Source organism: Glarea lozoyensis (genome assembly GCF_000409485.1).
Source record: "Glarea lozoyensis ATCC 20868 chromosome Unknown GLAREA19, whole genome shotgun sequence".
In the NCBI taxonomy this organism is placed as follows: Eukaryota; Fungi; Ascomycota; class Leotiomycetes; order Helotiales; family Helotiaceae; genus Glarea; species Glarea lozoyensis.
The window spans coordinates 264670-285093 of record NW_007360993.1 but is presented as its reverse complement, the minus strand read 5'-3'; the positions used below and the strand labels follow the sequence as shown (position 1 = coordinate 285093).

The window sequence follows — 20424 nt, the reverse complement described above, 5'->3', positions numbered from 1 at the left end:
AGTTACTTGTTTCTCCGGATCTCATCGACGAGCTTATCACAAGGGTTGAGAAGGATCCAGAGTTGACTTATTACTCGGTCAACAAAGCTGGTGATCTCAAGTCCAATTCTCCAGGCGAAGGACCTAATGCAGTCACGTGGGGTGTCTTCCCTGGCAAAGAAATTGTTCAACCCACTATTGTTGAGACGATCAGTTTCTTGGCTTGGAAGGACGAGGCTTATCGTCTGGGAATGGATTGGGCTCATTGTTATGATGCTGGAAGTCCTAGTCGTCAACTCATTGAGAAGATGATGAATGAGTGGCATTTGGTCAACATTGGTATGTATGCTCTGTCGAGTCCTATTTTAAATTACTAACATTTCGAAGTCCACAATGACTTCCACCAATCCCACGGCCTTTTCCCTCTCTTCGACGGTCTCACGGTCCAAAACATCAACAAACCATTCGAGGCAACCACAACCAACGGCGTAAACGGCACAGCGCCAAAAAGCAACGAACATCTCCCACTCACAAACGGAACCGGCAACGCCCTCGTCGCCGCTTAGATAAGCTAGATCACATACACAATTCCACGATTTAATGATTCAACATGCACAAAAAACGACTACGATTTCTTCCTTTTAATGAGGCTTTTTTCAACATATCAAAACACCAGGCTGGTGGTGGGGTGTTGATCCCCTTGGGCATTTTGTCTTAACTACAAAACTTGCATGCATACTAGCGTTGGTGTTTTATCGGATGGGGGGTAAAGTGGTTGGGTGGGCGGGATACAAACTTTTCAACCAGGTTTGGCGTTTTTTTTTTAATTTCTCTGAGATGGTTTTATTCGGTTTGCAGGGGTGTGGAAAAGGGCGATTTCAACGATCGAGACAGAGGGTTTTTTTGAGGTGTATAGATTTGGAGGTAGAGATGCATGTGGGGGAATGATGGGGAAAAGTGGTGTGGTGGGTATGAGATGGATGGGAGGACCTTCAACGGTCTAAGAGTATAGTGAGTTTAGCTTGAGAGTGTGCTTAGAAGTAGACTTCGGGTTGCTGGTTAAAGAGAAGTTCTAATCAAGACTTTTAACCACTAAAATTCCACGTCACTCTTCTACAAAAGTGAGAATCAAGTATATGGAGAACGATATGTTTCGTCAAACTAAACGTCTAGACCGACAAAATCTCATTGGTCGGATCGTATTACAGGGATGCCTATTAGCTCCCAGTCCCACTATTACTCCGCCGATATAGTAAGTCCGAAGTGTCAATTTGATATATTGTTTTCGCAAGTGTCTAGGCGTTCTAGTTAGTTTCCGCAAAGAGTGTGAGAATGATGGGTCTGCTTTGAAATCGTGTGAGATGGGGAGGGGGTATATAAGGGGGAAAGGATTGTGTTCATAGTCAACACCATTATTCGATTTAGTAACTTGGTATCTCTCTTCTCTTCAGCACTTCACGCACTCCAAAATGTCAACACACAAAGCCATAGTCACAACCGCCCCCCGAGCCCCGCTCTCCCTCTTAAACGTGTCCACTCCCTCGCTACAAGGAAATGAGGTCCTGATCCGTGTAGAATGGACAGCGAGTACGCCTCTCGACATGCATCAAGCTGAATCCGGGCTATTGGTCAACCACCCGCAGGTTCTGGGTGATAGCGTTGCGGGGACTGTTGTGGGTGTAGGTGAGGCGGTCGAGGGGGTGGGTGTGGGCGATGGGGTAAGTTCCTTAGATCCGATTTGATATAAAATTTGCGTTGATATGAAGGTTGATAAATCAAGGTCTTCACCTTCACACTCCACGCACACCAAGAATACATCCTCGTCCCCTCCACATCCGTAGGTCGTATCCCCCCGAACATCAGCATGCAAGAAGCAGCAACCCTGCCTGATAACTTCGTCACGGTATTCCACACCCTAACACACGATCTGCATTTGTCTCTCCCCTGGCCTAAACCCGCGTCCTACGCCCCAGCTGACAGTCAGACGGGCTTCCTGATCTGGGGCGGCGCGAGCTCCGTGGGGATGTACGCGCTTCAGATCCTAAGGTTCTATGGGTATACGAATGTGATTGCTGTGGCTTCGCCGGGACATCATAAGTTGTTAGGTGGGTATGGCGCGAGGAAGTGTTTTGATTACAATGCGGCTGATGTTGAGGATGCGCTGCGTGAGGAGATAGGGGTGAGGTATGTTTTTGATACGATTGGACATCTGGATGGGTCTGTGAGGCCGATTTCGAGGGTCGTGGGGATGGGGACGCAGGTTGCTGTGTTGTTGCCTGTTATTGTTGTTGATGCGAGGGAGGAGGGGGGGCCGGTTTATGAGATGGACGTTGAGGGGTGTTGTGAGTGGGCGGAGGGTGTGGGTGTGAGGGGGGTGAGGACTTATTTTTGGGCGGAGGTGCGTGACGTTCTTTGCAAGAGTCTGATCTAGCTGACGACTCTTAGAACGCTTTCTTCAAGGAGAAGCTGCAAGCTGAAATCATGCCGGCGCTGTTGACGAGTGGTGATGTGAAGCCGAATCCGTATCGGGCGATTGAAGGGGCGACGATGGTGGAGAGGGCGCAGAAGGCATTGGATGTTTTGAAAGGAAAGGGTGCTAGGGGGGAGAGATTGGTTTGGAAGGTCTGGGAGGGGGAATATGACAGTTGAATTTTGGCTTTGTAGGGGAGTCTGTTAGGCAGCTCGAAAGTAGACTAGTGAGAGTGTGTTTGAGAAAATGAGAGCAAAACGTTTGGGAAAACCTTGGAATGATTCAAACTTTCCTTCCGCAAAACCCCAGGATGTTAGGATGTAAATCCCTTTTCATAGTTCTGTGCACCACCAACAACGAGCGGCCTCTACTTATCAAATAACTGATGTGTGCCGCTTGGCAAGATTTATTTGGACTACTCGCTCGCGCTCAGATTGGTTTCTGCCAAAGTGTTCGAAGATGGAGTGACAAACACCGAAGTGATGTTTGCAGGAGGTCATCTTGGGAACACTTATGAAGTTCTGAGTCTGCATATTTGCGAAAAGGACTATCTTGTATCACGCGGAGAAAGTATCCAAACTGACCGAAGAAATTATGTGAATGTCAACTGACCCATATGTCAAGATGAGAAGCCTGTGTCTTGAATCTCTCAACACCTATGCTCGCAATCTTGTCACCATTCTCAAACCGATCAGAATTTCGTTTTTTGGGTCTCATGAATCACGTTTTCCGTGATTTTTTGAGTCCATTTCTCCATCCTTCTTCTGAAGCTCGTCGCAGCTCCAATTGACGGACGGCAGCTTGGACCGTCACTTGACTGCCCCTTTCAATGTGAAACGCAAACGAACATCAACTTATTAGATATCGTGTCCAAAACTCCATATCACCCGGAAGAATTGCCTACGTGTGAGAGAGTTTGTGTCGTCCTGATGGCGTGGTGCATTCCCCATTACCTTCCTCGTGTAGTAGATCATTCGGCTGCTCGCAAGAATCAGCTGGAAGGTCTACAACTATTCGTCTCGAATCCAGATCTTCAGATTCTCGGGTCCTCACAGCATGGCTGAATTCGATGTTTGTCGGATTTGAGGCGCTGTGGTATCAAGTGGTCTGCGATTTGGTCGCACTCTTCTCGACCTTACTGCGAATCGAAGAAGGGGCAGCTTATTCATAAGAAGACGCTCCGCAGAAGAGAACCCAGTAGATTCATACATCAGGAGTCAGAAGGGACCCTATGTTGTGATAGAATTGTTGTTGATGTTTGGGTCGACGAGACGACGTCTGTTTATAGTGTCGCTAACCAAGCTCCCGCTAGCGTGCTGAACCCTACGACCCTTCTCAAGCCGATTGCAACGACGACGACAATAACAACAAACTTTTCCTTTTCTCACTTTGAATTTTCTCTGCGCATTTGTTAGAAACAGAAAAGAATTATAATACGAAAACTTAGGAAAACCTGCTTTCCATTGAATCGCTTGTCCGATGGTACCTACTCCGGTAGACTTTTGCGAGCGAATGATACCAACCTCGGACTCGGAGTCACATAAATAGTCCTTTCAAACTTCTCTCTGCTTTCACTCGATCTTCGAGGACTTTTGGGATTGCTGGACTATTTAGCATTGACGGACAAGCAAGAAACCGTGCCTCTTTCCGAAGCGAACGTGAGATCCACCAAACGGACATCGTACGCACACCGGTGTCCGCGTATAACCACGACCAGAGAGATTCTATAAAAGAGAGCATACGCTACGAGTTCTAGAACTTCATCAAAGACCAAACCAAATTTTCCAAAAGCAACCCTCACAACAAAGACATCATGGACTCCCTTACCACCTGTCAGTTGACCACCACCCGCGACCTAACCTATACCTATTTCAAAAGCCCTCCCACCCAAGACAACAAGCCATACATTCTTTTCCTCCACGGCTTCCCATCTTCAGTCTTTCACTACCGTCACCAGATCTCCCATTTCTCCAAAGCAGGATACGGAATCATTGCCCCCACCCTTCTAGGCTATGGCAAGACGTCCAAGCCCACAGACTACAACGTCTACTCCGGCAAGGGAATGAGCCAAGATGTTCAAGAGATATTACAATTTGAGAAGATTGAGAGTGTTATTGGTGTTGCTCACGACTGGTGTGTCACACTTACTATGTGCTTTGTATGATGCTAATGAGAATAGGGGAGCGTATCTAATGTCACGAATGGCCAATCACTACCCTACGTTATTCTCGAAACTCGTGTTTCTGGATATCGGATACTCGAATCCGAGTTTCAATCTTAATCGGCAGACGATTAATTTTGTCAATTCGATGGTGCAACAGAATATGGGATACTCCGTGTTTGGCTACTTCTTGTTTTTTGATGAGGAGGATGCGCCGGAGTTGATGAATAAAAATGTGTGTATACCATATCCGAGGTCATGAGCCTGAGCTAACACGAATTCAAGGTCGCCTCAGCAGAATCGCTCTTCCATTCCAAGGATAATGAAGTGATCAAGAATTACATGGGAGCGGAAGGCGGAGCTCGAAAATGGTTCGAAGGAGGGAAGATGGCCGAATACCCCGCCTATCTCACAGAAGAGGTGCGTTCGTACTTTTGGAATTTTTGGATTTATCTAACCCCACCCAGGACAAATCCGAATTCCAAAAAGACTTCTCCCCCGAAAACGGCGGTTTCACAGCAGCCTTAAACTGGTACAGAGCACAGCTGCACGACGTAAACGCCGAAGATGATAAAGGTATCCCTAATCCCTCCATCCCTCTTTTCCCCCTCCTTCAACTCCCTATAATCCCCCGATTCTCAATATTGCCGCAAACTGACACTTTCCACAGCAATCCCCGACGAAAACAAAGTCCTCAAACAACCCACACTCCTAATCAGCACAGACAACCTCATCACAGCAGCAGCAGACTTTCCGAATCAAATGAAACAATCAGCGCCGAATCTGACGCTGAAGAAGTTGGAGACGGGGCATTGGGTTATGTTGGAGATGCCCGAAGAGACGAATCGGTTGTGTGAGGAGTTTTTCGAGGGGTAGATTAAATAGATTGCTTTAAGTGGAGTGACATTGACCTATTCTCGATTTTGGATCTACTAACGTGCAGTTGTGTTTTGACTATGTGATTTTGAGGATGTGGATAAAATGCTGGTAATTGAGTTGGAAATCGCCTTGACAATATCCCACGTCCCAAAATACTCCTCACGATATCTCCATCCTTCCCTCTGAAAGGGATTAACGGTTGTAGACTACCAACCTCATAAATTTACGATAACGATAACTTTCTTTATTTCCTCGCAGCAGCCGAAAAGCAGACCAAATTATTCGCCAGCAATCCTCTACACACCTAATCATTGTTGTCAAACAAGAAGCGAGAAGCTGATTTCGGCGACAATTGTATTTTCGGCAGAAAATGCATATCTTCATTCCACGCGCACAAACTGAGTGTTAGACAGTTTCGAAAACTCTCTAGGTACAGGAAAAATATTACAAATATTGAAAATTATACTAAACAGCAATTAACTATCTAGTAACATGTCCAAGTCTCCTGCTCTTCCCGATATTTCGATTCGTGCTTTAGAGTAGTGAGTTTTACACAACTACATCTTTATAAGCTATGTGTCACTGACAAAATCTTGATGTTAAATTCCCTTTGCAAATTAGATTTTTGTTCTAGTGTTTTCACACTTCCCCTCATTCCACCTTTTCCCATAGTTCTATGTGAATGGTAAGTTTCATGATGGCTACGGAGAGAACGTGCTGATAAGAGCTCTCATGGGATGGTTCTGATCGCCTCCTCATGAGTTCTCTTCAAAAACCATCTACTAGTGTAGTTTCCTGCCAGCACAGATGTACGAACTCGAGAACACAGTGGATATGTGTGGAACATCTAGGAAGAAAGCCGACTTTTTAAGCGATCATCTATCTCTACAAAAAGAAAAAAACCATCAAACCAATAGCCAAAAAAGTGCTTTCGGTGACAAATATGTTTTCGACAGCAAATATGTTTTCGTGTAGTAAAGATGTAAATATCTTCAAAGGCATAATTCTCCATATTCGGGATAATTACCACAAATACTGAAAAACTTTATAACAAGGCCTTCAGATATCTAGAAGTGTGTTATCCTTGTAACTAGCAGCAACCATGTAGGCAAAGGTCTTCAGATTTGGGAATTCGCGGTGATGGCTTGGAGTAACAACTCTGCTTCAACACCGATTTAAAGTCCACCCGTAGCGACATCTTTGGAGTGTGGTGGACGGATTGAAATCAGGAGTGTGAATAGGGAGAAGTTGAATGTTTTGGAGAAGTTAATAAAGATACCGTGGACGATACCTAGCCTCCCGACACAACCCCAAATCCCGAATCCTAAAAAGATCATATGGTACTACACTAGGCATTAGTACAGAACAAATATTCTGGGTGTAGAGATACTCTTCCCATAGCCGTGGGCACCAGGGATTCTGTCAATGCCTCAGACAAATCTCACTTCTCGTTTCAAATAACCCTATCATCCCACTCAATCTTCCAGAGCTCGAAAGTGCGACGCCATTTCCTCCTCCACTCCATTCTCCCACTCTTCCAACGACCACGTCCCTCCCATCAGCTCTGTAGGGTCACCAGCCCACATAAAAGTTCTTCCAGCCACCTCTTCCCCTTCAATCGTAATCCGTATGCCTTCAACGCTATAAACGGTCGTCTCATAGTGCTCCAGCATCTCCTGTTGCTTCTCGGTCTCCACAACGCAAGCCATGCCATCAACATAGCTGTTAGTTGGTCCGTCCACGAGCGCAGGATATTGCCCCCATAGCATGATTTTGTAAGACTTTACTCTGGCTGGTTTGAGGGCTGGTGGTGTCGGAAGCTGAAGCACTTCTTGGAGTCGCTGTGGATCCGTGAGAGAGCCGTAGAAGAAGAATGGCTTGGGTATGTATGTATATTGACCGAGTGATGGTTTGGCATTGGCCTGGAACTTCTCGAGCATGATATTGCGGTTGGCTTTGTGATCAGAGGGAGGTTTGCCGGTAGGTGGGGAATATATTTGTTTTTTGTTATCATCGTCGACGATCTTTGCGGCAGAAGAAGATCCGCTGAAGCTGTCCATTATATCTTATAATACCGCAGCTGTTGCGGAGTCGAATGTGACGAGGTCGTGGTTGCAAGGCGAGTCCATTGTGATAAACCAGACGTCAGACCATATCACGTGACATAACCAGTTCCAACCTAGGTAGCTCGATACTCTGAAGATATATATTCTCTTGTTTCTCCTTATAACCTCTTAAAATAATCTAATCTACCTCTCTACCCCTATCCAAACTCCACATACCTACCTCCCCTCCACCTCCACCTCCTCCTCCTCATCTCCCTCCCTCTCCTCCCCCCCCATCCTCCAACCCCAACCCCTCAAAATCGCTCTCCACGCCCAGCACACCCAACGCATAGTGCACCCTCCCGCCCTCCTTCAGCAGTCCCCTCCTCTCAAGTTCACTCTTCCCCAAAAACGCCCTATCAATCCTGCGCCCGGTATTCCAAATATCCGTATTCCCCCTTCCTCCCGCCGACAGCCCGGCAGTCGTATCCTTCTCCCCAGGCATCTGCGGCGTGAAACTACTCAACCGAACCGCGCTCTGTGGCGGGAACGGCCGCGCCGGCGTCGCAAGATGGGGGATCTGGTCTTCAAGACGTGTGTAAGGGGGTCCGCGTCCTATCTCGGCGGTTTTGATCCAGCATGTTTCGCAGCCGTTAGCGATGGCGAGGGCGGTTTGCCAGCCTGTGAGACGGGCGACGGTGTGCAGGTGGGTGATGATGTAGGCGCGTTGGGCGGGGGATTGGTACTGCAGCCAGTAAATTAGCGAGACTAACAGGGATCATAAGGGGGGAGGCTTACTTGGACGCCAGAGATGAAGAGCGGTGTTGCGCTTTCTATCAGCGCGGCTCCAACACCTGGGTTCACAGCCGTGGCGGTCTCCATGTCTGGATAGATCCCCGCGGCGATTCGACCCAATTCGTTGGCGTACTGTGCGGTTTCGCGCGCGGCAATACCGGCGGCCATCATGGCTGCTGGAGGCATGGAAGGGTGAGCGCGGTGACAGGCGATGAGTGCCATGTAGAAGTTCATCCAGATGCCCGCGATACCATAGGTTCTGTATTGCAGGGCTGGGCCGAAAGGTGTTTGGATCGGGGCGGAGAATTCAGGGCCAAGTGCTGCGAAGTCCTCGCCGAAGTGGGATGAGAGAAGGGAGAAGGCGTTGATGATGTCTTGCCATTCTTCGAGGGCATCGTGGAGTTGTTGGCCTAGATCTACTTCTTCGCTGCCGGAGGAGTGGGGGGAGGAGGAGCCCGAGTTGTGGCCGGTGGATTGGGAGAAGCCCATGGGGAGTTGCGCTTCTGTTACGCCTGGAACCATTCCTGGGAAGCCTGGTCCTTGTGGTGGAGGTCCTCGTTGAGATGGCGGTGGTCCTTGTTGACTGGTTTGGTCGCCAGAACCGGACATGCCTGGTGGAGGTCTCCAACCACCGTTGGCTTTTATTGCTAGACGCTTTCTTTTTGCGTCTTTAGCTGCAAAGCTGGCCAGACGGCCAAATAGAAGCATTAGATGGTCATATGTTCCGTAACTGGGTATACATGTTAGCAGATGCTTCATGCTGGTCACGGAATAGGCTCTCCTACGTTGCGTTAAGTCGGCCAATTGGAGCTCTTGGAGGACAGAAAGCCCAGAGTCTGTAGTCCATGCTAATATCGGTTAGCAGTGGCATTTATTAACGCGGTGAGTTCTTACAAAAGTCTGCCTCCACCAAGAACACCTTGATAGGCGTCTTGTTTGCAATACCACCAGTAGAGATCTCTTTGTATCTCGTAGTCATCAAGTTCCTTCTGCGAGTAATTTGACGTATCGTCCTGCGAATTCGAGTCCATCACACGCGAGTAATCGTTGTATGGGATACTAGTGCCCATCAGCCTGCCCACAATATCCTCATTTATTTCACCGAGATTTGCTGGCTGTTGAAATCTAGAGTCATAAGGGTTATGGCCTAGGGCCTGCTGTTGCCGGTAATACATATTTTGTTCCCGTTCCCGTTGTCTCTTGGCTTCCTTGATGTATCTTGACATGCCCGCAAAATCAATGACACGCAGAAGCTGCCTCGCTCCGAGGATATGGTTGCTCCATTTTTGATGATCCGCACACCAACACTCGTAGAAAGCTAGCAACAGAGCCGCCGCAAGAGTTGCCGGCTCTTTTTGTCTGTTGGGAAGGTTGATTAATTTTCCAACTCTTCGTAGGCCGATAGCGTAGTGTTTCAACGAAGCGGTGACGGGACCATCTTGGAGTTTCGCGATATGTAGACTCGCTAACGCCAGCATAGCGTGCAGTAGCGCCGAGTTCTGCAAGGCGAGAGTTGGAAATGTGTCTATAACGGTTAGTTGAGAGGTCAAAACAGTAAAGTGCATGTTTAGAGGCTAGAAGATCCAAGAAAGACGGAAGTATGCTGTTGGTTCAGACATGAGGAAAAAGATACTTACAAGTCCATATGTGTTGCTGAGATGCAGGTATCGGTCGACCTTGGAAGATCAAGGATGGGTTTGCAGGATGTCTTTCAAACATAGACATGCAAGGTCCTGTAACGTTTACAAAGTGACAGAAGATTCTGGCTGTGATCGGATCACTCAAAGGAGTAGCTTGGAAGGACGGCACATACGTGGCCAGCATATTTGGACGATCGATAAAGTCCATGATAGATCGTGGATGAACATCCTGAAAGGATTGGCCACTCTTTAAAGCGAATACAACCTGGGCTCCAAGATCGTTGTCTCGAAGATGCCGGTTGTGATGTTCCTCCCGACCGTATTCATCGTAGCCAGTGACCGACGTGTCATCGTCAGAAACATCCCATGGATCTTCGTCGTCATCTTCCATATCTTCATCCTGAGAGTAGACTTGGATGCTTGATTGTGGAGCGATGTGGTCATCGGGTTGGTAATTGGAGTACATCGTCGCATCACGCTGCTTATCGCGCATTGCCCAAACGGCTCCAGCAAGCATTCTTTCTTCTGAAGACCGCGATTGATCTACACTCCCACCTCGTGGACTCGATAGATCTTGTGCTTGCGCAGGAGAGGGTGCACTGCTGGAAGCCGATCGGCTGTCCTGTGCTGCGACCCATTCCGTGGATTGATAAGGTGGGTAGAAGTTCGACAACGAAGACGCTGGGAAACGGTCGTTGTGATCTTGAAATGATTGTTGACCTGTGAGAGATGCACCAAACACCGAATGTTGGTGCTCAGGGCTAGTTTGAATTGGATTTCTGGTGGATCTACCACCAGGCTCCTGCTTGATCGGTGATGCGCTTTGTCGAAGGCCGGTCGGGTCCTTTTTGAATTGATGATATCCGGGTTCTGGGACATGAGATCGATCAACAGTGTCGGCGCTGACTTCGTGGGAGGCAAAGGACGGCCCGCCATCGGCGAAGTTGTCTCTGGAAGCGCTGTTTTGGAAGGGCTGCTGGTAACTTCCGCTCCGTTTGGGCACAGAATCCGATACAATCCTTGAAGATGTAGCTGTAGACTTAGCAGACTGCTTAGATGCCTTTCCGCTTGATGATTTTGGAATGGCAGTAAGAGGTGTTTGGATGATCGTCAACTCCTGAGGCTGGGCATTGCGACGAGCAGCGGACTGATGCGCCTTTGCCGCCAGAGTTGCCGCTGAAGATACCGGTGGTTTGTAAGTGTTGATAGGATCTTTGAAGACTACTTGCTTGATGTATCCTTCGCATTTGCGTTTGGATTTGGTGCAGTTGTGACATGTTGGTCGCTCTTCGCCACACTTTATTCGTCGTTTTCGACATGCTATGAGCGGCGGTATCAGTCATGACCTCTTGGTAGATCGTTGGAGAGTACCAAACAAAGTTTTACTTACTCAAACACCCTGACTTAGTTCTCGTGCGGCCTAGTGCTTTCGTTCTTGGTTTCTTGGCTGTCGACGACTCGCCAGGCTTCTTGGAATCAACGTCGTCTTCTTCGAAAGGTTCGGGAGAGAACTCCGGGCTATCCATCGTGACTAGTATGGGTCTAGTAGCAGAAAGAGTGGTCCTTTGATATTGATTTCGTAAGTGAAACTGTCTTGGGCAAATTGGTGATGTGTTGCCGCTACGAATAGTCCAATGGCTTGGGCTCAGAACAAGGCGGATGTCTCGCTTTCTATAGCGTATAACTGTTCATAGGTGATAAGAAGAAAAGCAATATCGTTTTGTCTCGGATTTAATGCTAGAAGTGTGAGTGTATATGTAGTTTGTGGTGATGTTTGCACGTATGTTTCGGTAAAATATGTGTAGTCGAAAGAAGGAGAGCTGTAATCAGTCAATGATGACTACTGGGAATTCCCGTTAACGCCGGGTGTTTCTAAGCCAGCCGTTGAGAGATGAGAAAACTTGTGTAGGGCAGAAGGATCTTCACGCCCGATCAACATCCCATGAAAGCCTTGGGCGGGAGATGCACCAGGCTTGTCAACTCGAACGTTAATTCGTCTGATGCTGGCATCTACAGACACTCTAATTCTACTGGGATTGAGCGAATTCAGACAATGGCTTGACAGTTGAGAGCTGGTGTGAACTCGAGGATTGCTTCAAGGGCTCCCAGTGGTCCGAATGGGAGAGACAACGTGGCCAGGCTGTATGAGTGCGGGTACCTGTGGTAGTCTATAGATAGTGGAGGGCCGATCGACGTTCCAATTGGGACTGAATGGATGTGGGGTGTAGTTTGTGCGTGATAATGGCTGATGGTGCAGAGAGGTTGCATGTACGTAGGCGTAATGAGAGTGAAAACAGACGTGACGGTGTCGACTGCAGTGTCACGGTAAGCTTCAATGTTGAATCTGATATTTCGAATACAGATTTTCCGATTCGATCTGATCTAAAGAAATATTAGCTTTTTTAACCCTTGTCGAGCTGGGTCATCAGCCTCAGTGTACCGTTTGGTACAATGGACAAGCGAACCTCAAAGCATGACTGGCTAGGTGGAGGAGCAGGGGTAAACGAAAAGATGTGATGAAGATTTATCGCCAATTGGGCTTGAGAGGCTGGATGGCTTGAAAGGCATAAAGATGCAAAGTAGTCCTTCTTTTTGCTAAAGGAGGGTTGACCGTTTGAGGGTTTGAAGTAGACTCAGATCCACTTGAGAACTAGAACTAATGCATGTCTAGGACAACAGCCGGCGCCGGTGTGCAAAGGCCGGTATTGGATTGTGCCAAGTAGGGAGACTAACTGGTCTGACAGCTCTGACTTTCCTACTTGGGCTCTTAGATGTTCTAGTCTGATGACGCACAGGACTCGCAATGTAGGTACGGTACATTACATTGTAAGACAAACTACCGGTAGGCATGGGGAATAAAAGTGTCCGTGGCCAACGCCTTGGCTTGGTATCTGTTGATGGACAGGAGTTGGATATGCTTCGTGGGGAAGAGAAAGCAGAGCAAGTAGGGGGTAATACTTCGCTTCTGAGCCCATACAAGAAAAATGTGTATAATGCATGATGCGGTATATATCTAACCCCGTCGATATTACTTTGTAGCCGCAATACATACCAAACTTAGATATGGTTGGATACCCGTGGTTTGAATGTATGTGTCTAGTTAGCTGCCTAGGTAGACTAGAAACTTTGTTGGGAGTTTGCACGCTCCCGACTCCTTTCTCACCACCGTGGATGGCCCCAACCTCGGATGAGAAAAGACTCCACTTCGCTGCATTTCTGCATCTGCATCTGCATCTTTTCCAAATTCAACACCAACGCTTCCGCCGATTTTCCTCTCCACCCACTTCATTCGTCGCTGCCAGCCGGACTTCCAACCAGAAACAACAATCGACCGACCATCAGATCGAATACATCGATGCTCCGAAACAACATGACGAAAACAGTGATCAGGACGTACCTTTCTGGACAAAACAATACATGCGGTGCTCTGGATGGCAATTCTGCTGTTGATCGCATTCGGGTTTCTGATATTCCGAACTGGCTGAGCGCGTCAAAAGCCAGTAGACAATGTGGATGGCGGAGGTAATTGGCAGATGGCGTCACAACCGGGCTTGCAGATGAATTGATTCGTTTTTCCTTTTGAAGCTGGAACTGAACCTCCTCCCAATGATGGTTTGGATCGCCGACTCTGCATCCAACTGCTTTCGATACTGCGCGGCACCGACACCGATGCGATGGATTAGACGGCCGAGATGACGCTGTGCTGTGGTACAAGGTACCTGGACTGCTGCAAGAGAGAGACTTGCAATATTGGCGTGGACGAAGATCTATTTTCGTGGGTTGACAAAATTGGCCATGCTGCAGCGTCCAATGCAGCTCAATGGGTCGAAGAGGCTGCAGAAAATCTCCATTTGGCTTGTTCTCGTTTTTGCTCCAGCGAGTGATGCGAGGTACTCGTATCGAGGTATAACGGCCATGAGAAGTCGAACCGTCGCACTTATCGTCCATACTCGCAGACGTCTGTGCTGGACGCCGCCTATCACAGCTTGATCGTCAACCAGGGACACAATATCCAGGAAATGCTTTAATGTGCGCAATGCTCCTGCGCTATGTGACAGGCTGGATCCGCGGAAGACCGGGCATATCATTCGCTACAAGTGTGCAAATTGTTTATGCTTCCGGCTGTCACCAATTGCTGAGGCTGGAGCATGTTGTCAATCAATCCTCGTCCTGTATCAACCACAACTGAAAACAAACGGGAAATTGTTTCCTAATTTACCACATTTCGTCATTGAATCGTCGAGCTGATCTCCATGGAGACTGATATCAGAATCGATCAAAGCCAGCTCGAATCCGAAAGAACTGAGCGCAGCGGTGTCGGGAAAGGGGAGAGCGTGCCTCTGGCTGGGAAAAGCATATCAGCAATGTCCCACCTGAAGCCACAGGCGTGCCACTGTCAATTACAACATTAAACAATTGTTTGTGGAGTATAACTCGATCCTAGTCACCGACTCTTCTGACGGTCGTCGATTAACAACCACTTTGGCTGAACAACCACCAATGTCATTGGGGATTTACGTTCGCGGGCCCTGGAGTTGCTATTGGTTTGGCGCTTTCAATATGCATACTCCCCAGGAGAGTTGTCATCAAATAAAGTTGAGTTATTTTTGGCCCCTTCCCCCAGCAAGAACCATCCCTACGCCCAAGCCCCCAAAATGGTGTCGCTGTTTCCGTGGTGCAAACGCAAACAGTAAACACCAAACGAGCCTTACAGCACAGAAGTTCCTGCAATCCGATTTCAAAAGATCTTGGTTTGAGCCGTCTTCAAGATTGATCTTAAGAGTACGAGCAACACCGCCTGAAGCTATCATCTAAATTCCATTACCGACACCTTGCGATGCAGAAGTCCGGATCGACAAGCCTCACAACTTCCCATGGTGTTTTCAGTTTTGTCCGTGCGTATTCAACCTTTCTGCGAGTGCCAGCTTTGCAAGGATGCATGTCCAGGGTTTCCAGACGAACAGTCACGATTATTGGACCCGGGGTGTTGGAGTCTGGCACAATCTTTGAGCCTCTCTTCCCGCACCTCGTGTCTTCCCTTTACCGTTCACACCCTATGGAAAGTAATCGAATCACACTCGGGGATCCCGATAGTACTGCATGTTACAGATTGATATTGCAGGGGAACTAGCCTTAAAATTGGTTGCTTCAAGTGTTGGAATACTACCCTGGTGCACGACCTGGTGTTGTGCTTGCATGAGCTGTTGAACAAGCAGGCGAATTACAAGGTAGAAGCTTCCTAGACCTCGAAGCTAGGTTGAAAGAGATGGCCTCAACTGAGAGTTCAAGACGCCTCGCACATCATATTCAGGATGTGTGCCAGCCTCAAGCCAGCTTAGGTAAATGTATCGCCCCAATTCCCACAAACTTTAGCGAAGGACTTGTGACATCGAGTTTCCTGGGGTGCTCTCCATTTATCTCCAGAGATCAACACATGGGTCCCGTTGATTAGATGTACGGAACCTTGCAGATTCCCTTTATCTTCCGCAAAGAAATCAGTACTTGAGCTATTTCTGTAAAAGCTGTACTTATGTGACGCACATCGAGTCAAGTTACTCGGTCAGCTACTTAGATATGGCATCTGCTTCATACTCCGATTGCTTACCGTCCTAGCAGTCTGTTGATGTCCACATCTCTTATTCCAACCTATACAACGGAAGCAACTTATGTACTCAGTGTACTCCGGACTTCGATGTACACGTGCTCGGTACCCGGTAAAGTGCATGCAATCAAGATGTACCTGGAGACCTCCGGTTAAATGCTCTTATTGCGCAAGGCGACCTCGCTTAAGTCTTTACTGTATCCAGGTCTTCTCAACTCTGGTAACCGGAATCTCTTACCGTTTCACCCTTCTCAAGATGGAACTCCAACATTAAACCAACTTCAACCTCATGCGAGGTCACCCTTCATATGCAAAGTCAGACAGCTCGACTTGCAACAAACCGATCTTTCCGTTAGCCCGCGTCACAACTCGTGGGGATGCAGGTGAGCAAATTCGGTATCGTTTTCCCACGTTTCTCTGAATGCAACCCTACGGAATCCTTCAACGAGCTTACACTTTATGCCATACAACCTACAACATGCGAGGCTATGGTCGAGCTACTTTCCTTGCAGCATATTGGGAAAACGAGTATACGATCGTACTAGCTTCTGTCATTTATGTTGTCATGTGGTTTAGATGGAGAGTGTGGTACCTCTCATTTACCACACTTTGTTTTGACCCCACCGTTCATCCCATGTCTGCATTTCCAATGCGTTGGGTCCCCACGAATACTCGTATCTTACCTCAATTGAACAGGACGACTCTTGCAAGTGTAACTGCCGATCTGTTTCGCCGTCATCGAGCATGAGATGGGAATATGTTTTTGATCCTTCGAGTGTCGGTTAGAGTCGGGAAACACTATTTGTGTCTATGGCAAAGTTGTCAATTGGAGCTAAGGTGATCTTATGCTTTGACCTTGAGCATGGAAATTGTTTAACCGCTGGCCTGAAGAATCAAGGGGTGGGTCGTGCGATTTCTGTCATGTTTCTGTGACCGAGCCTACAGGAGAAGGAGCGGGTACTATTTTACAAGCTGACTTGCAAAGTCATGATCGGATTCAGGAAAACAAATTAAGAAGTGAGCACGAGGAAGTCCTTGTGCAATTTCCCATCTATAACGTTCTATTTCTAGCAGCAATTTGGGTCCATGTCCGTCAAGTCTCCCTGGCACTCAATTCTCTGTTGATACCAAAGCCTCTTGTGCGAAGAAAACATGGAGAATCTTTTCACTTGATCTTCTTGACGCCCAGAGTCTGGGTTTGATATTCTACTTTATGCTACCTCTTCTTTTCACAAAAATCTTGCCAGATCGGATTCTCGATCGAGGAGGATTACGCTTGGAGTAATGGTTGAGATTGACTCCTGCCAGGTGTTTGTGGGTTGTGTCCATCACTTCACACTCTTCAATCACCTACCTCCTCATTTTACAGTCGCTTTCCGAATTGGACAATGTGATGGTGGCTCGCTTGGGGCTACACCTAAGGAAATCAGGAATTTGTTTCCTATATAACGTATTAACAACGTGATTAGTTGCTTTGATACGTTGTAACCCTTTCAGAAGAGAAAAAGGGTTGCAATGAAAGCGGACGAAATTCGTTATTTTGGGGTTTTTTGCATATCTTTACATTAGTAAATCTTTTTCAAATTTATTTCGCAAAAACTCTTATTGATGCGATGACTTGAACGTTGTCATACTTACCTGTTATCACACCAGGGACTGATATTGAAACCCAGTTAGTGTGTAGAAACATAAAAGGGAGATATATTATGTGATGCATTTTCTCTTGCGGCTTTTCCATTGTCGATCTATGTTGAACGCCGGATTTAGTGTGTACATTTCGAGCTCTATTTCGAAGAATTATCGAAAAGTGTTTGTACATGATTTGTTGATCAACAGTCTAGTTTCTTGTGCTCTATTGATTGAATTCAGTCGTCCGCAGATTTCTTTCTCGCAGACGCGATTTTCTAGATTTTCAAAAATTCAGAGAATAGTACTGTAGTATATCACAGTAATAAGCAGTACCTAATGTGTTTTTCTCATGAAATCTAGAGAGCCTTCTAGGAAGCGCGAGTTGTTATATCGTCATCCACAGAATTACAACTCAAGAGTTGTAGAGGCTTTTGCCACTTCACTCTGTTTTATTTTTCCGAGTAATTTTGGACAATTCGGGTTTGAAGAATAACTTTTGGGAGGTGTTGGATTTTATGTTTTGAGAAAATCACAAAGCGGGACTTTGCGAAATTCAGGCGAGTAAGGCTTCTCGTTGGTGATTTACTCGTTGGGAGAGAGTGTCTGGCAGGAATGAATTGTGAGACTCGTTGATTAGTCTGTGAAGCTAGTCGTGAAGGGAGAGTTCTTAGTCCACTGTTCTTGACAGTGAAATGATATTAAATAAGGCATGTTTGCTGTCACCTGCCGTCCGAAACGAGCAAAGAGTATAATCAAGACTCACGTAAGCTGCTTAATGGATGTTAAAATACTTGTTGTAGGTTTTCTTTTATAGTATATTCGGTATATCAAAAGATGTAACGTGCTAAAGTAATTATTAGATGAAGGATTAGTTACAGTTTAGAGATAATAGTATAGAGCCTCGGAGCCGAGATTTCACCTACGTAAAGAGGTTTTTTGGTATTTAGAATATGAGATCCGGAAATAGTGGAAAATACACGTTTATATGCTACAATTACAGTTTTGTTAGCCACGGTATTAAGTGAAGTGATTTATATATCTTCTATATCCCAGTAACACTATAACACTTTACAACTACTTCTCCATCCTCAAAATATTTCTGCAGTACTCCAGCCCTTAGAACAAATTAATTCTTTACCTCTTAGAGGGTTTTCTGTTTTAAATACAGGGGTTGAAATGTGCTATTCTGTGGGTGGGAAATTGGTCTTTTTGGGAGACATCAATATTTTCCATTGAAGTATACTTCTCTACCATGAACCCGACAGTCACACATATCCTCTAATACCAACCACATGATCTCCAACAACGAAATCTTCTACTTTCAGCGAGCTTCCAAATTTATTACCACTGCATTGCTATCAAAATGTCTCAGATATGCTTATGGCTTAGATGAATTGGTTCGAACCTGTCATTTTGATGCTCAGGCGGGACCACGAGGACTTGAAATGTGTGGGCTGTTGTATATCGAGGTTCTGATTTGAGTGTGACTGATTTTGAGACTTGTGGTACAGGTAAGGTTTTGGGAGGAGGATTGTCCTTTCGAAGCTTTTAAACCTTACTCTCCAATACTTTTCAAGCAACCAAATAAGACCATTCAATCATCTCTTCTTGCCTAACTCCGACCTTCCTGACGCTGATAATAGATTCACTTAGGTCACCACCACCTCTATAAATTCCTTGTGGCTACGGAAATGACCACTCCGTTCTTGATTTCAGATTCTTATTTTGCAAGGAAGTGGCTGTTTAATGCCGCTTTCCGGAACCGACTTTTCTTGAAGACTTGGGTACTCGGCTGCCCGGAGTGAGAGGTTAGTTTGGGGATGGAAGATGGGTTTTAAGAGGATGAGTCATTGGAGTTGGTTCTAAGGTGATGAGTTTTGTAGTATGGATTATTAGAGTGGAAGAAATCTGTGATTCCATTAGAGTCAAGCGGATTCTATGTGGAAGGTGTGGGAAGTGTTGTGTAACTTTTGGGGAGTGGATTGTCAAATGGAAGATGGAAATGGAATAAAATTTAAATCCTTAGGAAGTTTTTAGAAGATATATAGGTAGTCAGTTTCTTGATAACCATAGTAAATTGGGGATATGTATGATATCAAAATCATCTGAGATAATCTGAATAGTTGATTATGGTTGGAAATGATGTTAATTATATTTAAGTTCCAATTGAAATAAATGTCGGAATCAGTTCTCTAGTAGAGACGTACATGAAAAATGAGGAGAAGTCAACCGTTTGAACTGGTTATGGAAAGCCGAGATTTGAGTTGAAGTTTTTATTGTGTCTGAATGGAAAAACGACATGATTTACAAAACGTGAGAATGAAGCGAATAGCCCAATCAGCATACTTTATTTCCATGACCTGGGATCTCAAAAACTCCCAATAACTCCATTGAAAACATAGTAAAAGCTACTTTCAGAAAGAGCAGTCTTGAAATTCAAAAATATTGTCGTTCAAGAAACTTACATGACAAAAGTCCCCTGGACCCGCATCAACATCTAGTCTTGGCGACCCCGGAAATAATTTCAACAACAACATCCTCAACCTTAAGAGATCACCAACCCCACACTCACACCTCAATCGCAAAAATGAACATCCTACGCGCCTCCCGCCTCGCCCGGCTCACCCTTATCCCAAAGTCTTACTCAACAACCACAACCACCACTCCCCCTATGCTCCTCAAAATCCGGTACTTCCTGCCCCCTCCCCTTGCAATCCCCATCTCACAGCCTCCAGCAAAGACCTCAAAACCGCCATGCAGCAAAAGGACACGCCGCGTCTGACGGTCCTCCGCGCGCTCCTCGCCTCCACGCTCAACGCGTCCAAGACGTCCGCCCCCATAAACACAGACATGCAGATGCTCGCGCTGCTCCGCAAGAACCTCGCCGCGTCGCAGGCTGCGCAGAGGGAGTTCGAAGGGGCCGGACGCGCGGATCTGGTGGAGAAAGAGGGGGCGCAGATTCAGGTGATGGAGGAGTATGTGGGGGGTGTGGAGGTGGTGGGGGAGGAGGAGGTGAGAGGGGTTGTTGGGGAGGTGGTGAGGGGGTTAGGGGAGGGGGCGAAGATGGGGGAGGTGATGAAGGGGGTGGGTGAGAGGTTGGAGGGGAGGAATTGGGATAAGGGGGTTGTGGCGGGGGTTGTGAGGGAGGTTTTGGGCGGGAAGTGAAAGGGGGGGAGAGCATAGGGGGGATGGATGGTGTGTATGATAGAGGGGTTTGGCATAGC

At 46.9% G+C, this 20424-nt stretch overlaps 6 protein-coding genes across 6 annotated transcripts in view; 4 read left to right on the top strand and 2 right to left on the bottom strand.

The window, feature by feature from the left end:
* GLAREA_12614 (FAD-linked oxidoreductase) overlaps positions 1–545 on the top strand; it is a gene marked incomplete at both ends in the record, with an annotated part of 3494 nt that extends 2949 nt beyond the window's left edge. The window contains 2 exons of the mRNA XM_008083395.1: positions 44–318; positions 367–545. Coding sequence (XP_008081586.1) covers positions 44–318; positions 367–545 — 454 coding nt within the window. The remainder of the gene's footprint in view (positions 1–43; positions 319–366) is intronic.
* Positions 546–1448: 903 nt separating this feature from the next.
* GLAREA_12613 (GroES-like protein) lies at positions 1449–2628 on the top strand (the record flags this gene model as incomplete). Its single annotated transcript, XM_008083394.1, has 3 exons — positions 1449–1697; positions 1760–2377; positions 2425–2628. 3 exons carry the CDS (start codon positions 1449–1451, stop codon positions 2626–2628), a joined length of 1071 nt encoding a protein of 356 aa, XP_008081585.1.
* A 1634-nt stretch (positions 2629–4262) lies between these two features.
* Positions 4263–5486, top strand: GLAREA_12612 (alpha/beta-Hydrolase; the record flags this gene model as incomplete). The annotated part of the gene is made up of 5 exons (XM_008083393.1): positions 4263–4582; positions 4629–4845; positions 4896–5030; positions 5078–5186; positions 5281–5486. The coding sequence occupies 5 exons, from the start codon at positions 4263–4265 to the stop codon at positions 5484–5486; spliced, it is 987 nt and encodes a 328-aa protein (XP_008081584.1).
* A 1478-nt stretch (positions 5487–6964) lies between these two features.
* Positions 6965–7549, bottom strand: GLAREA_12611 (BtrG-like protein; the record flags this gene model as incomplete). The annotated part of the gene is made up of 1 exon (XM_008083392.1): positions 6965–7549. The coding sequence occupies one exon, from the start codon at positions 7547–7549 to the stop codon at positions 6965–6967; it is 585 nt and encodes a 194-aa protein (XP_008081583.1).
* Positions 7550–7802: 253 nt separating this feature from the next.
* GLAREA_12610 (Zn2/Cys6 DNA-binding protein) lies at positions 7803–11495 on the bottom strand (the record flags this gene model as incomplete). The annotated part of the gene is made up of 6 exons (XM_008083391.1): positions 7803–8279; positions 8333–9059; positions 9115–9177; positions 9224–9854; positions 9967–11289; positions 11360–11495. The coding sequence occupies 6 exons, from the start codon at positions 11493–11495 to the stop codon at positions 7803–7805; spliced, it is 3357 nt and encodes a 1118-aa protein (XP_008081582.1).
* Positions 11496–19787: 8292 nt separating this feature from the next.
* Positions 19788–20365, top strand: GLAREA_12609 (GatB/YqeY motif; the record flags this gene model as incomplete). Its single annotated transcript, XM_008083390.1, has 2 exons — positions 19788–19888; positions 19936–20365. The coding sequence occupies 2 exons, from the start codon at positions 19788–19790 to the stop codon at positions 20363–20365; spliced, it is 531 nt and encodes a 176-aa protein (XP_008081581.1).
* Positions 20366–20424: the final 59 nt, after the last annotated feature.